Below are 13,912 nucleotides of genomic sequence, written 5' to 3' on the forward strand. Positions count from 1 at the left end.
TTGGTCACCGTACTGTGGGGCAATCCTGTCTTTCCTATAAACCCGCTATTGCCAGAGTAATTTCGCGGTGCCGTTTTGAATTTCGTTTGGCTTTTGTGAATCTCGTTCCTATCGCCATATGAAGGAGAGTTGAATATTTTGGTCAGTGATCCCTGCCAGGTGGTATTTGGCCTACTTGACACACTGGTGGTCGAGTTTTTAGCCATGCAATTGTCATACATGGCCTTGTGATGCTTTCTTTTCTTTTTTTTGGATTCCCCCCCCTTTTTTTCTCCCCAATTGTACTTGGCCAATTACCCCACTCTTCCAAGCCATCCCGGTCACTGGGGCTGCAGACTACCACATGCTTCCTCCGATACATGTGGAGTTGTTAGTCGCTTCTTTTCACCTGACAGTGAGGAGTTTCGCCAGAGGGACGTAGCGCGTGGGAGGATCACGCTATTCCCCACAGTCCCCCCACCCCCCCCGAGCAGGCGCCCTGACCGACCAGAGGAGGCGCTTGTGCAGCGACCAGGACACATACCCACATCCAGCTTCCCACCCGCAGACACAGCCAACTGTCTGTAGGGACGCCCGACCAAGCCAGAGGTAACACAGGGATTCAAACTGGCGATCCCCGTGTTGGTAGGCAATGGAATAGACCACTACGCTACCCAGACGCCCGATTGTGATGCTTTCTTAAATGCTGGAACCAGTTTTAGTATTGCCCCATGTTGTAGCTGCGGTAGCAAGGCACGTTCTGCACAATACCTGACTCTGTGCAGCATCTTCTCTCCTAAATCCAAAATAGGTCCAGATAACCAACGTACCGCTCCTCTTTGACATTAAAATTACCTCTTCATTGTTCGGTTCTGCCGAGGCCATTTTCACAAGATAGTAATGTTACTGCTAGAATCAAAGCATAGCGCAGCAAGTTAATTTCTTCATTCAATGCTCTCACTTGTATGTCACGTGAGTGTAGGGCAGCACGTGTGTATGTGAACCGCACATGGCCAGGTGTTTCCAACCCTCTGATTGTGTAACATAAAAAAAAAAAATCAAACAAACAAAACTCTTTTTTTTTTAAATTGATTTGAAAATTGCGTTCTAGTAAATTGCGATGTCAGTTTGAATTCAATTAATCATTCAGCCCTACTGTGCAGCTATTACAAAGAAGCACGAGAGACAGACCCACAGGATACACAGAGGGAGGTGTGCCTATACTGGACTTCAGTAAGGCCTAGTGTTTTGCGTGATCATCTTGAAACCAGGAGGTCCTTGGTTCAGTTCTTGCCATCGCTAATGCTGTCTAGCAAGTCACTAAAATCTTTACATGCATACTCATTTTAAATCCAAGTCTGCCTCGGAACCTCAGTCCTTAAATGAAAATAAATCAGTGCCCCTAGAATACTTATGAGCAGCCAAATGTTGAGGCAAAGGAAAATATTTCCAACACTCACATCTACGTTGCACAGCAGGTCATTGAAACCACAGTTGCCATTGTTGGAGGAGCAGCAGAGGGCCTTGAGAATACCCAGCCACTCAGCACTCAGAGAGCGGCAGTAGGCAGTCAACTCCGCACAAAGGATCCCGATATCATTCACCCTGAAAACAAAAAGCGAGCCAAAGTTTACCTGATAACATCAAATAACAATATTTGAGAAAGTTAAACACTGTACTAGTTGGTGCAATGTAACAAACGATTGTGTGTGTGTGTGTGTGTGTGTTTGCTTGTATTGGAAAGGACATTGGAAAGTGACAGGAATAATGACAAGAGGGGAGGAGATGCTGGATTAGGACCTACGACAATGCCCTCAAACTTGAACTAACATGGCACACACTTAAAGTGATTGAGCCAACAAGACAAAAAACTAGAATACCTCTCAGGGTCTCTGTGGTCCATACACACATCCATGAGTACATTCACAACAAAGCTGTAGCGATTGGCAGGGCTGTCATTGAGGATCTTGCCCACCACGTTGTGGTTGAAGTCGTGGGCGGAAGGGTTGGCAATGGCCTCCATCATGAACATAGGTTCCCACAGCATATTGGAGTCTGATGGGTCGATGTTGCAGTAGATGGAGTTTTTTACTTTGGAGCAGAACTCACTGGGAGAGAGCACACAAAGGGGGGGATGAGAGCTGTGACAGGAGCCCAGTATGTGAGGATGAGAGGAAAGGTCACTGTTGGTACATGAATGAAAAAACTATGAGTTGCACATGAATTGCTTGATTGCTAAAGCGGCATTTGCATTACAGCACAGTAATCACTGTACCCATCGCTTTGTAAAGTGTAAAGATTTACCACTCCAGCATAGCGGGTTGTGCTAACTGGGCATGGCTTAAGCTAAAATTTTAGCAAGATGTGCTAGCCTTCTCGTGTTACATAAAACTCCAGATCTCTAGCTATACTACTGACGTGCAACATGCGTCTTTATTACACACTCAGTAGACCCATTTGAAAGCCGACATTTTGCAATGCATAGGTTTACCTTTTGAAGTCTTGGGTTGTTGCCATGGCACTATTGTTTAGCTCAGGAAATTCAGAAATACACAGTGCATCCGGAAAGTATTCACACCCCTTCACTTTCCCCACATTTTGTTATGTTACAGCCTTATTCCAAAATGGATTAAATTCCTTTTTTTCTCATCAATCTACATACAATACCCCATAATTACAAAGTGAAAAAGGTTTTGTAGAAATTTTTGCAAATTTCTTAAAAATAAAAAACTGAAATATTGCATGTACATAAGTATTCACAACCTTTACTCAGTACTTGGTTGAGGCACCCTTGGCAGCGATTACAGCCTCAAGTCTTCTTGGGTATGAAGGTACAAGCTTGGCACACCTATATTTAGGGTATTTCTCCCATTCTTTTCTGCAGATCCTCTCGAGCTCTGTAAGGTTAGATGGGGAGCATTGCTACACAGCTATTTTCAGGTCTTTCCAGAGATGTTCAATGGGGTTCAAGTCTGGGCTCTGGCTGGGCCACTCAAGGACATTCACAGACTTGTCCCGAAACAACTCCTTCGTTGTCTTGGCTGTGTGCTTAGAGTCGTTGTCGTGTTGAAAGGTACACCTTCGCCCCAGTCTGAGGTCCTGAGCGCTCTGGAGCAGGTTTTCATCAAGATCTCTCTGTATTTTGCTCCATTCATCTTTCCCTCGATCCTGACTAGTCTCCCAGTTCCTGCCGCTGAAAAACATCCCCACAGCATGATGCTGCCATCACCATGCTTCACTGTAGGGATGGTATTAGCAAGGTGATGAGAGGTGCCTGGTTTCCTCCAGACGTGACGTTTGGCATTCAGGCCAAAGAGTTCAATCTTTGTTTCATCAGACCAGAGAATCTTGTTTCTCATGGTCTGAGAGTCCTTTAGGTGCTTTCTGGCAAACTCCAAGCGGGCTGTCATGTGCATTTTACTGAGCAGAGGCTTCCGTCTGGCCACTCTACCATAAAGGCCTGATTGGTGGAGTGCTGCAGAGATGGTTGTCCTTCTGGAAGGTTCTCCCATCTACACAGAGGAACGCTTGAGCTCTGTCAGAGTGACCATCGGGTTCTTGGTCACCTCCCTGACCAAGGCCCTTCTCCCCCGATTGCTCAGTTTGGCTGGGCGGCCAGCTCTAGGAAGAGTCCTGGTGGATCCAAACTTCTTCCATTTACGAATGATGGAGACCACTGTGCTCTTCGGGACCTTCAAAGCTGTAGAAATTTTTTTGTACCCTTCCCCAGATCTGTGCCTCGATACAATCCTGTCTCAGAGGTCCACAGACAATTCCTTTGACTTCATGGCTTGGTTTCTGCTCTGACATGCACTGTCAACAGTGGGACCTTATATAGACAGGTGTGTGCCTTTCCAAATCATGTCCAATCAATTCAGTTAACTACAGGTGGACTCCAATCAAGATGTAGAAACATCTCAAGGATGATCAGCGGAAACAGGATGAACCTGAGCCCAATTTTGAGTGTCATAGCAAAGGGTGTGAATACTTATGTACATGCAATATTTCAGTTTTTTATTTTTAATAAATTTGCAAAGATTTCTACAAAAGCTTTTTCACTTTGTTATTATGGGGTATTGTGTGTAGATTGATGAGAAAAAAAAGGAATTTAATCCATTTTGGAATAAGACTGTAACATAGCAAAATGTGGGGAAAGCGAAGGGGTGTGAATACTTTCCGGATGCACTGTATGTTTACAGCTTTTCTTCCATTAAGGGAATAAAAAGAGTTTCAAACTACAATCATTGGGACCTTCTTCTGCAAAGGCATTAGCTGTGCTCACTAGCTTGAGGTGCTCAGAGGCCTGAGGGAGTTAAGTTTATTTCTTTGAACTTTCAGCTCAGTTGAAAAAAAAAAGAAAAAAAAAAGGCAAGCCCCATCAACCCACGCACAATTTTGGACAGCAAAATAATCTGTCTTTAATTAGAACAAGGTGTGCACTATAGCCATTCTCACACTGTATAAATGCAGCTCAAAAGAAAAAAAAATGCAGAGAATGCCAAGAGGATATTATGTTGATAATGCATAGCTGTTGGGTTTTTCTTATTGGCACAAATATCTAAAACACACTTTATCCCGAAGTAAGACGGTTCTTTTGCGTATATTACAAAGAAGTTCGATTTAGTATTTCAACACACTGTTCTGAACATCTATCTTTACACAAAAAACCTTAGTTCCAATGGCTATGGATAAAGAAAGTTTACCTGATGTATAAATGTGCATATAAACAGATTATCATTTTGGCACAGAGAAACATTAATCTTTAAACACCTGGAACTTATTTTTTTCCTACCTGAAGATCTCTCCGAACTTGCTCTTGAGGTGACTGCAGGAGGTATAGAGGTCATACAGATAGGCCAGTATGCAGCGCTCTGCAGAGGAACAGTCTGCTGGGTTCACACCTGACTTCACCACGATACGCAACCTGTGAATGCATTTACACACTGTTAAAACAATGCCCCCCTTAATCAGCTACTTACAAGTGGGTTTTTTGCAGTTTTAGCCTTCGGATGGAATAGTTGAAAAAGAAAGATTTGAATTGAGATATAACTGAAAACATGCGTCTGACTTGAACCCAAGATGTTGCAATCAAGCCTGGACCTATTTGAAGCACTGACATGATTATGATACCACAATGCCCAAAAGTGTTTTTTATATATTGGCTTTACTTGTTTATCATACTCCCAGATTTAAAAAAAAAGAAAAAAGAAGCAATTTCCTCATACTGGATTAAATGTATGGGGGAGGGGTCTCTCTGTTTCTTACCCATCAAAAACCTGTGCAGTCTGCTCAGGATTGAGGATGAGACAGGAGTGGTACCTCCTCAGGACTGCAACAATACACAGACACAAGCTTGTGGTGTAGCTGCCCACCAGGCTGGAGGACTTCAGCAGCAGCTCAGCCTCCACCAGGCTCAGCTCATTCAGCAGCTTATGCACGCATGCACGCACGCACGCGCACACACGCACGCGCACACACGCACGCACGCACGCACGCACGCACGCACGCACACACACACACACACACACACACACACACAGGAAAGAACTTGTGAAACCTCGCTGCTTGAAAACCACTGAACAGAAATCCAATGTGACAGACAGAAAGAAATGCAGGCAGGCAGATGTTGAGGCAACAATGGCAATGCATTAGAGTGAATTTTTAAAGAAAACAAATATTTCCATTTAATACCAGTAGTGGTAATGTTCCCTATACCTGAATAGCAAAGTCTATGAGGCCACTAATGTTGAGGGAATATTCCATGAGGTCAAAGATGAACTGTATGTGCTGCACAAGGGGCAGGTGATAGGACATCCCTAAGGCAAAGCTGGTGATCTGTTCCAGCACATTCCTGGACACCTGCACACACAAACCATGAAACATCAATCGCAACATAGTGAACCAGCAATGGTTATAGACGTTAAACATCTCTTATCTATAGGTTATAAAAGAATATCAAGTAGTCGATACTCAGTCAAATTCATCACTCCGCTGGTTTAATGTGCAAAGATATGTGCCAAGAGATTCTACAAATTCCATAAAATGTTGATATTTTGTTGTCAGACAAAGGGGTTTCTCAATTTCTTTTTGGAATACCCACTCATCCGCCCAATATTTTTTTCTAAATTTTCTTTTTTATAAGGAGTGAGTTGTTATATTTAACATTATGAAAGAGTTCAGGGAAGTATAAACTGGTATGCTTAAACTGGATAGAAAGAAGCGGGATCATTCTGAATTGTGTCCATACCACCTTCTACATGTTAAACTTTGGAACAGGTAAACTTACGTCTTTGAGTCATGAAATGTGATGCATATATCCCTCTATTTTAAAGTGCTTTTGACAGTTCAAGTATCGTGTCATTTTCCACCTTTTGAAATTTTCAAAAGGTTTCCCAAAAAGGTTCTTGTCAACACGAAACACATCAACTATGAAACACATTTGCTCTGTCCACCCAGTTCAAAGAGTAGAAAACATGGCTGCCATTAACCAACGTACTTTAGGACAGATCCCTCCTCTGTTGGCCCCTGAGGTTTCCCTGAGGTTTCTTCCCATTTTTTCTCCCTGTTAAAGGTTTTTTGGTTTTTTTTCTAGGACGTTGTTTCTTATCCGATGTGAGGTCTAAGGACAGGATGTTGTGTTGCTGTGAAGCCCACTGAGGCAAATTTGTAATTTGTGAATTTGTGATAATGGGCTATTCAAATAAAACTGACTTAACTTACTTGCGAGTGTGTGTGGCATATCATAATTCTTTTTTTACAGTGTTCTTTATGAGGGTTTGTTTGTAATTTTTCTTTAAATTCACCAAACCCAATATGAATAGGGTTTTGTGTTACTGAAGATAGTAGATGCGTATATAGTCGGCTTCATTAAATGGATGTCCCCATCCATGATGTCCTGAAGGACAAAACCTTAGTTAGTCATTGAACATTTAACATAAATGTCTAACCCTCTGAGAGCATTAATTCTCCAATACATGCATGAGCAATTAACCTATTACTTGCAGTAAAATTCAATTTAAAGCATTGTAAGTGCGCATAAGACGGATTTAAGTTCTGAACTACAGGGCAAGTGAACGTTTCAAATCGAAGTTGTGTGCATATAAGAATTAAAAAGCAATTTCATCCCCTTGAGCAACAACCTCTAGTATATGAAATCGCCAGATAAATAAGGTTCTACTTGTACTTTACAAGTTGAGGTCCTGTGAGGGCATTATCCCACTCCAATAAACAAAGTCTGCAAACACTGCGGAGCAGTGCATTGAAATTCAATTTAGACTCAACTAGGGATGGGTACCGAAACCCGGTATTCAACGGCCACCAGTTTAAAGACTGTAGTATCGATAAACTCCAATGTTAAAAGTTCTGCTATTGGTACCGCAGAAATTAAGAAAATAAATTTCCTATTTATTTAGGCAACATAAACGTTATCTTGCACCTTTTATCTTACCAACTCCGTTTTTAATTTGCAATAAGATTAAGACATTTGTCTAGGATGCATTTTTTTGCTATTCCCAATCCAGAAGAGAGCTCTCTCTCTCTCTGAGCTTGTCGTATGTGTGAGCCGAGAGGCAGGGTCAGCTCCCTGTCTCTCTCTCTCAGGTGCGCGCAGACAGACACAAACTCACAGAGCCTGCTCTTAGTGACAATGACACAGAAAGAACTAAATGGTCAAAAGTCTAGTTATACTTCACTAGAGTCAATACTGAAAATGCTCGTTGCCACAAATGCAACAAGTGTTTTGAATGTAATGGCAGAAACACAAGCAATCTTTTACTCCTGCCTGTGGCCCTGACCAAGGCAATAAGAAAAAGAACTGGAGTTGGACCCCAGGCACGGCACCACAGTTGCCCACTGCTCCTATACAATATGATGGGTTAAATGCAGAAAACAAATTTAATTGTAACCTGTACAATGACAAAATAAAGTGGCTCTTTCTTTCGTTCTTTCTTTTGAAACATCTAGAGAAAGTGTATCAAATACAGGTGGAGAAATGCGAGAAATTAGTTTTCGACTGCCTAGTTCATAGTTCATCTCTCGTTGCCCCATCCACCTCAGGTATGTTATCTATGCTAGCAGCCTAGAGCCTACACGGAGTTAACTAAATTATACAAATATGATTAGAAGTACTGCTCTGTCCAGACATGAGAAAATAAAGCAATGTTAATTCTGTTCTTAATTTGTTGTTTTTTCTCCTAAAAAAATAACAAAAAGAACCGATAAGAGTACCATTAAAGTACCAGATCAGAAGAGTAGTAGTACTGTTAAAATGTCAACTATACCCATCCCTAGACTCAACTGAGTCACCTTGGGATGCAGCTAGCTCTGGTCATATCAAAATATTTCCATAAGTAAACCGATGATTTGATCCTAAATGTTGTAATGAATCTCAAAATACTCTGTGATGAGTAACGAAACACTCAGTAAGACATGGCGGGGCTCTAGCCAGGGCCAAATTGGTCACATATCCGACCATAAATCTGTCTGGTGCTGCTAAAAAAAAAAAAATTGGTCGCACCAGTGCAATTTGACTCTCTTTGGTTTGATGGCCTATTTTTTTAATATCACAAAACAATGATTTGGTCAAACAGTCAGTTAATTTTGTGCACATATTTTAATAAGCCTTCTTAGGGATACCTACTGGTGGAATTTGTCTCGTCTGTCTTGCTGTCCCCCTGCTCATAACAATGACAACATTCTCCGTGTGCAAACAGGAAGCTAACAGGAGCATGCAGATAGTCGCTCACTGCAAAAGGAGACATGTCCACCAAAGCTGAAGCACAGGCCTACAATAGACTTGTTATTCATTAAGAACAATGCCCAACCACTTAGTACATCCGACGCCCATGTCACTTTTGTCTCTCTGGCTGACATTTCACCAAACCAGGAGAGGAGACCAATTCCAACTCAAGAGGAAACTGAGCAGCAACCTCCAACTAAAAAGCCCAAGAGGTTATACGTTTCACCCCAAGTGGCTCAAAGAAACTACCTGGTCATGTTTATCAACTGCTGTGTTAATGATAAACAATGCGGACCGACTGCTGCATGCTACTCAAAAATTGCGTCTGTAGCTACACAGTTTAAACACGAGACTCTCAAACTTCCATAACAAAAGCCATAAGCACAGGCAATGCAGGGATATGCCACCCTCCCAGTGGCTTTTCAACGTGAAAAGTGGCCAGCAGTTCTCATGACGAGGCAGGGATAATTAAAGTAAGCACGGTGTACAATATCGCCAAAGAAGAAATGCCATTCATGAAATTTAAAAACACAAATACTGCAAAATTTGTGTTGACTGTAAAGCCACCTTACAGTAATGATATGGCATGTGTGCAGTTTATCAGGGTCAAGTCAAGTCAATTTTATTTCTATAGCCCAATATCACAAATTACAAATTTGCCTCAAGGGGCTTGCAGTTGCTCAGTTGTGCAGTGCTTTAGGTGTTGCAACAAATGTTTGGTGCACCAAATTATTTGCTTGTGCCACCAATGTAAAATATTAGTCACCAGCGCCCCCAGAGACTGGAGCCCTGCTTGGGTTGTTTGGCCTGACCTGAGAGGTGACCTGGTGCTGGTCAAAGTGGGAGAGGTGCTGGAATTTGGAGAAGATATCCTCTGCAGTAGGAAAGGCTTCTGGCTTACTCCTCTTCCTCTTCTGTCCTTCCTCTCCTCCTAAAAATACAGGAAAGAAAGGGAAAGGGAGAGAGATAAAGTGAGAGAAGCAACTAATAGATGGTCAAGTTTTTCTTTTTTTTTCTTTTTTTTAAACACCCTTCCCGGTCTGCCAAACTGGCCAGCTGTGAAATCGAGTTAAGCCAGTGGTCTTTTAGCTTCTATCCAGGCTCCTTTGATTTGGAGCTTCAGTGCGAAGGACAATGTTCTATAAAGACTTGAAAAGAAAAGTGACCTTTTTCGGTTAGTGAAACAACTAAAACTTGAAGGTCATGGGCATGTTCTAAGGTAACACAAAAGCACTGTATTCTGTGTAACTATAACGATAAAAACCTTAAATCACCTTAATAAGGTCACATGCATCATGAGAGAAAACGCTGGTGAAAAGATGGTAGCAATTAGCATAGAAATTGAGTGGAATGAATATCGAGCGGTGTGGTGCAACACCCCCCCCCCCCAGGGTGGATAAGAAAAGGAAAAGAGGCATGTTCTCTACAGAAGGGCAAAAGAAGAAAAGGGAAAAGCAATGAAGACTGCTAATGACTTTTCAACTTGGGAGAGTTATTGAGGATCAAATAACAGCTGGAAGAGCCACAATGGGAAAGCAAGTAGTTGCACTGCATCTAAACATTTTTTTACACACGAGCATGACAAAGCAAGCATGACAAAGCAACTCAAATCCAAACTGCTGTCTGGCAGAACCTTATTTCTTGTGTGTGATACACAAGCAACTCTTTAGAGAAAATAACCAATGTCAATAAATTTTGGGGACACATCTCTTCAAGGCATTTAAAAAACACCATTTTCTGCAAGAAGCAGTCTTCTACAGCCATGAATAGTGGGTGAAAGATAAGCGGAATGAAATATTGAAAAGTGGACTCCAGTTGCCAGACAAACTGCAGGCCTTCAGATAAGGTGCAAGTAAATGGGAAATGTACAAAGTCGGGGGGAGGACACCTTATATATCTAAGCCAGACTGTTGTTACCTGTCTCTGCTGTGCTTTTTCGGTTGAGCACCTTCAAGATGTCTTTGGTAATTTTCTTGATGGTGTGCCGCGCCTCGTCTCTCTGTTTGCCTACGCCATAAAGCACCACAAGACGCTGGTTGCATTCATGGCTGGCACTCTCCTCCTTCAGACCATAACACAGGAAGGTATATGGAGAAAATACTCATCAACTGGATGTTCTTGATGACCTGAGTGCTGCAACAAGACTGACTGTTCATTATGTTAAAACACACATTAGCTCGGCATATTATATAAAAAGGATGCAGTGTCGTTGATGTCAATTACTTCTGTTATTAAGTCCAAGCAAGTAAGAACTTGATTAATTTGTTTTCATTAGACTGAGATAGGCCAGGTGTCCGCTGAAGACCTGTAAAAAAGCACTTCCTGCATTTCTGCACTGTTTTCTATGGAAAAGCTCTGCTTTAATCACTCTTGACCAAATTCGGGGACTTGACCTCTTTTAGAGCCTAACACTGTGAGCATGCACCTCTTTCTAGAGTTGAAACAATTTCAACCTTTGCTGAAGCTCACAGCTCATCAATATAACTTCTACTTCCACCAACCAATAAAAATGAAAGAGGGACAGGACCAGAAAGGAAATTAAAGCTAACTCCACATGATCAAAGCAGGGGAGAAACAAAAATGAGTGAAAATGAATCAATAAATATTGATGCAAGAAACCCAATTTATTTGACATTTTATAGGCATACCATGATCCTATCATCATTATCATTAATAATAATAATAATAATAATAATAATAATAATAATCAAGAGAAAGAAGAAAGCATATTCCTTTTGTTGTGGATCTAAATGGTAAATAGACTGCACTTTATAAAGCACTTTTCCAGCTGCAACAGCTACTCAAAGTGCTTTACAATTAATGCCTCACATTCACCCGCATGCACGCAGACACACACACACACACACACACACACACACACACACACACACACACACACACACACAGAACGAGAGAGAGAGAGAAATGGTGTGAATCATGCAAAGTAACAACCAGTCCCTCAGGAGCAGTTAGAGGTTAGGTGTCTTGCTCAGGGACACCTCGACATTTTTGCCAGGAGGAGCCGAGGATCAAACCGACAACTTTCCAGTTACTAGACAACCTGCTCTACCTCCTGAACTACTGCTTAATGCAAAAATGACTGAGCATCTCCTCCTAGAACCTTCTATTCACACAGTGCAAACTCCCACCTTCACTAACGCTGGCAATGTTTGGGATGACCCATCTGATGGGAACCTACAGAGGACTTGCAGCATTGCATTTGAAACTGTTAACTGTTTCTTGCCATTTCTTTGCTTTTATTTTCAAGCTTCATCAGCCTTGCTAAAAACATTTTAACTTTAGCACCCTCATTCAGTTTTTTGTTTCTTTCTGCTCCACTAAATTATACTTGTGTTGTTTATTACCATTATGTAGACATTTATCCCAAACTGTCTTTTGCTTATCTTCAAGATATGAGGTGCAAGTTTTAAAGATGAAGGAAAAATAAATCTATGCTTCTTTTCCAGATTAAGATCATTATTCTGTATGAATATTAAGAAAAAGGTAACACTTTAGTATGGGGAACGTAGTCACCATTGATTAGGTGCTTATTAGCATGCAAATTAGCAACATATTGGCTCTTAATTGGTCATTATTATGTACTCATTAATGCCTTATTCTGCATGGCCTTATTATACAACCAGTAAGCCATTAACTATGAGTTTTCCCTCTATAACCTCAGAATTATTGCTTATTAGTAGTACCATCTCAATATGCTTTGCTTAGTATGGACTTTATAAGGTGGTAGTACCACAAGAAGAGTTATTCTCCCTTACTAACACTTAATGAATATGGTCTGTTCTTACATAACAAAACACAAAACTACAAGTGTCAATAGTGTGAAATTACTGTAAATTACGTTTTTGTTACTTAGAATATGTTCCCCATACTAAAGTGACATCTTGATCATTACTAATTCACTAGTAATTAAGTTTTTTTATGTTCCCCATACTAAAGTGTTACCAAGAAAAACCACCTTGACATAAGAACTGGACGTGAAATATTTAATTCAAATGTCCCTAAATCGTACCATTCTTATAGCTATTGAACTGCACCATCCCTCCACTGAGAGACCCTCTGGGTCAAAATTCGGTTTTGTATTCCTCATTCAATTACTGAACTATGAGCATGCTCACCTGAGGTATAGGGAAGTGGGTGGCGTATTGAATGTGACGAGGCTGCTCATACACTTGTGGGAATGCAGGATCCATGCCCTTATCTTTATAGGCGGCCTTACTGTCCTGTTCTGGGGCTGGCTTCTCGGGGGAGGGGCTCCCCTTGGACTCAATGTGCATAGGCGGGGAAAACATCTGTAAGGCAAAGGGTAGCTACAGTGAGCGAGGGCAAGAGTGCACGAAGAATGTGGTGATTTAACAGAGCAGTGGAATAGATTGTCAGGAGACTATATTATGCGACAATCAAAACACTACAATATGGCACAAAGCTCCACTTCATATATTTTCACAAATTAAAAATGCTTTTTTGCGTAGTTATAGCCTTATTGTATGGGGTGAGTGGGGGAATCAGGCCTCAGCCCACATGCTGTATACTATAGCGATTAAGACACCATGCAGCTCTCAGTTCTACTCAACATTTGTATTTTGAGAGACAACAGAAACCTAGCAAAGTTGTACCTACCTCATCAAAATTAGCACTGGAGTTGTGATCAATCTCCATTGACTCTGACAGACCAGTGTCCTGTTGAGAAAACCACAACCTTATGTTATTCTCATGATAAACCAAGCTTTTACACCACACATTTCCAAATATGACTCATCCTGATCCAAGCTGATAACAACAACAGATGCCTCCAACATGCCTCCATCTTGACACTGCTGCCTGCGTCCTGTTCCTTGCGCTCTGATTCGTCAGATGGCTCGTCACTAGGTGAGCGTGGGCGGGGCAGATGGGAGTTGGAGGACAGGTCGCCACGGGATATGAGCGTACACATGTAGATGTTGTGGGAGAAGACATCATGGCGAATGAGCTCACAGAAGAGCAGCACGAGATTGGAGAACTCCACCCTTTCACTCTCATTCCCTGGCTCAGCTACAAAGCGACATCATGAACAATAATAACAACAGTTACATTACTAAATAAAAATAACAACAACAACAATAATATATTGATTCCCATGCCAGTTTGTTTATTTGCTTTCTGAGAGTGCACCATCATGTGTCAGCATCATGTGTCAAA

General features: G+C 41.6%; 1 protein-coding gene across 1 annotated transcript in view; it reads right to left on the bottom strand.

The window, feature by feature from the left end:
- Positions 1-13,912, bottom strand: part of med12 (mediator complex subunit 12) — a 57,929-nt gene that overhangs the window by 31,233 nt on the left and 12,784 nt on the right. Inside the window, exons 13-22 of the mRNA XM_056275110.1 lie at positions 13,536-13,765; positions 13,355-13,414; positions 12,853-13,026; positions 10,634-10,778; positions 9,529-9,647; positions 5,695-5,838; positions 5,245-5,408; positions 4,772-4,903; positions 1,860-2,087; positions 1,440-1,584 (exon numbers count right to left, since the gene is read on the bottom strand). Coding sequence (XP_056131085.1) covers positions 1,440-1,584; positions 1,860-2,087; positions 4,772-4,903; positions 5,245-5,408; positions 5,695-5,838; positions 9,529-9,647; positions 10,634-10,778; positions 12,853-13,026; positions 13,355-13,414; positions 13,536-13,765 — 1,541 coding nt within the window. The remainder of the gene's footprint in view (positions 1-1,439; positions 1,585-1,859; positions 2,088-4,771; positions 4,904-5,244; positions 5,409-5,694; positions 5,839-9,528; positions 9,648-10,633; positions 10,779-12,852; positions 13,027-13,354; positions 13,415-13,535; positions 13,766-13,912) is intronic.

The sequence above is a fragment of the Lampris incognitus genome, chromosome 1, assembly GCF_029633865.1.
Source record: "Lampris incognitus isolate fLamInc1 chromosome 1, fLamInc1.hap2, whole genome shotgun sequence".
NCBI lineage: Eukaryota > Metazoa > Chordata > Actinopteri > Lampriformes > Lampridae > Lampris > Lampris incognitus.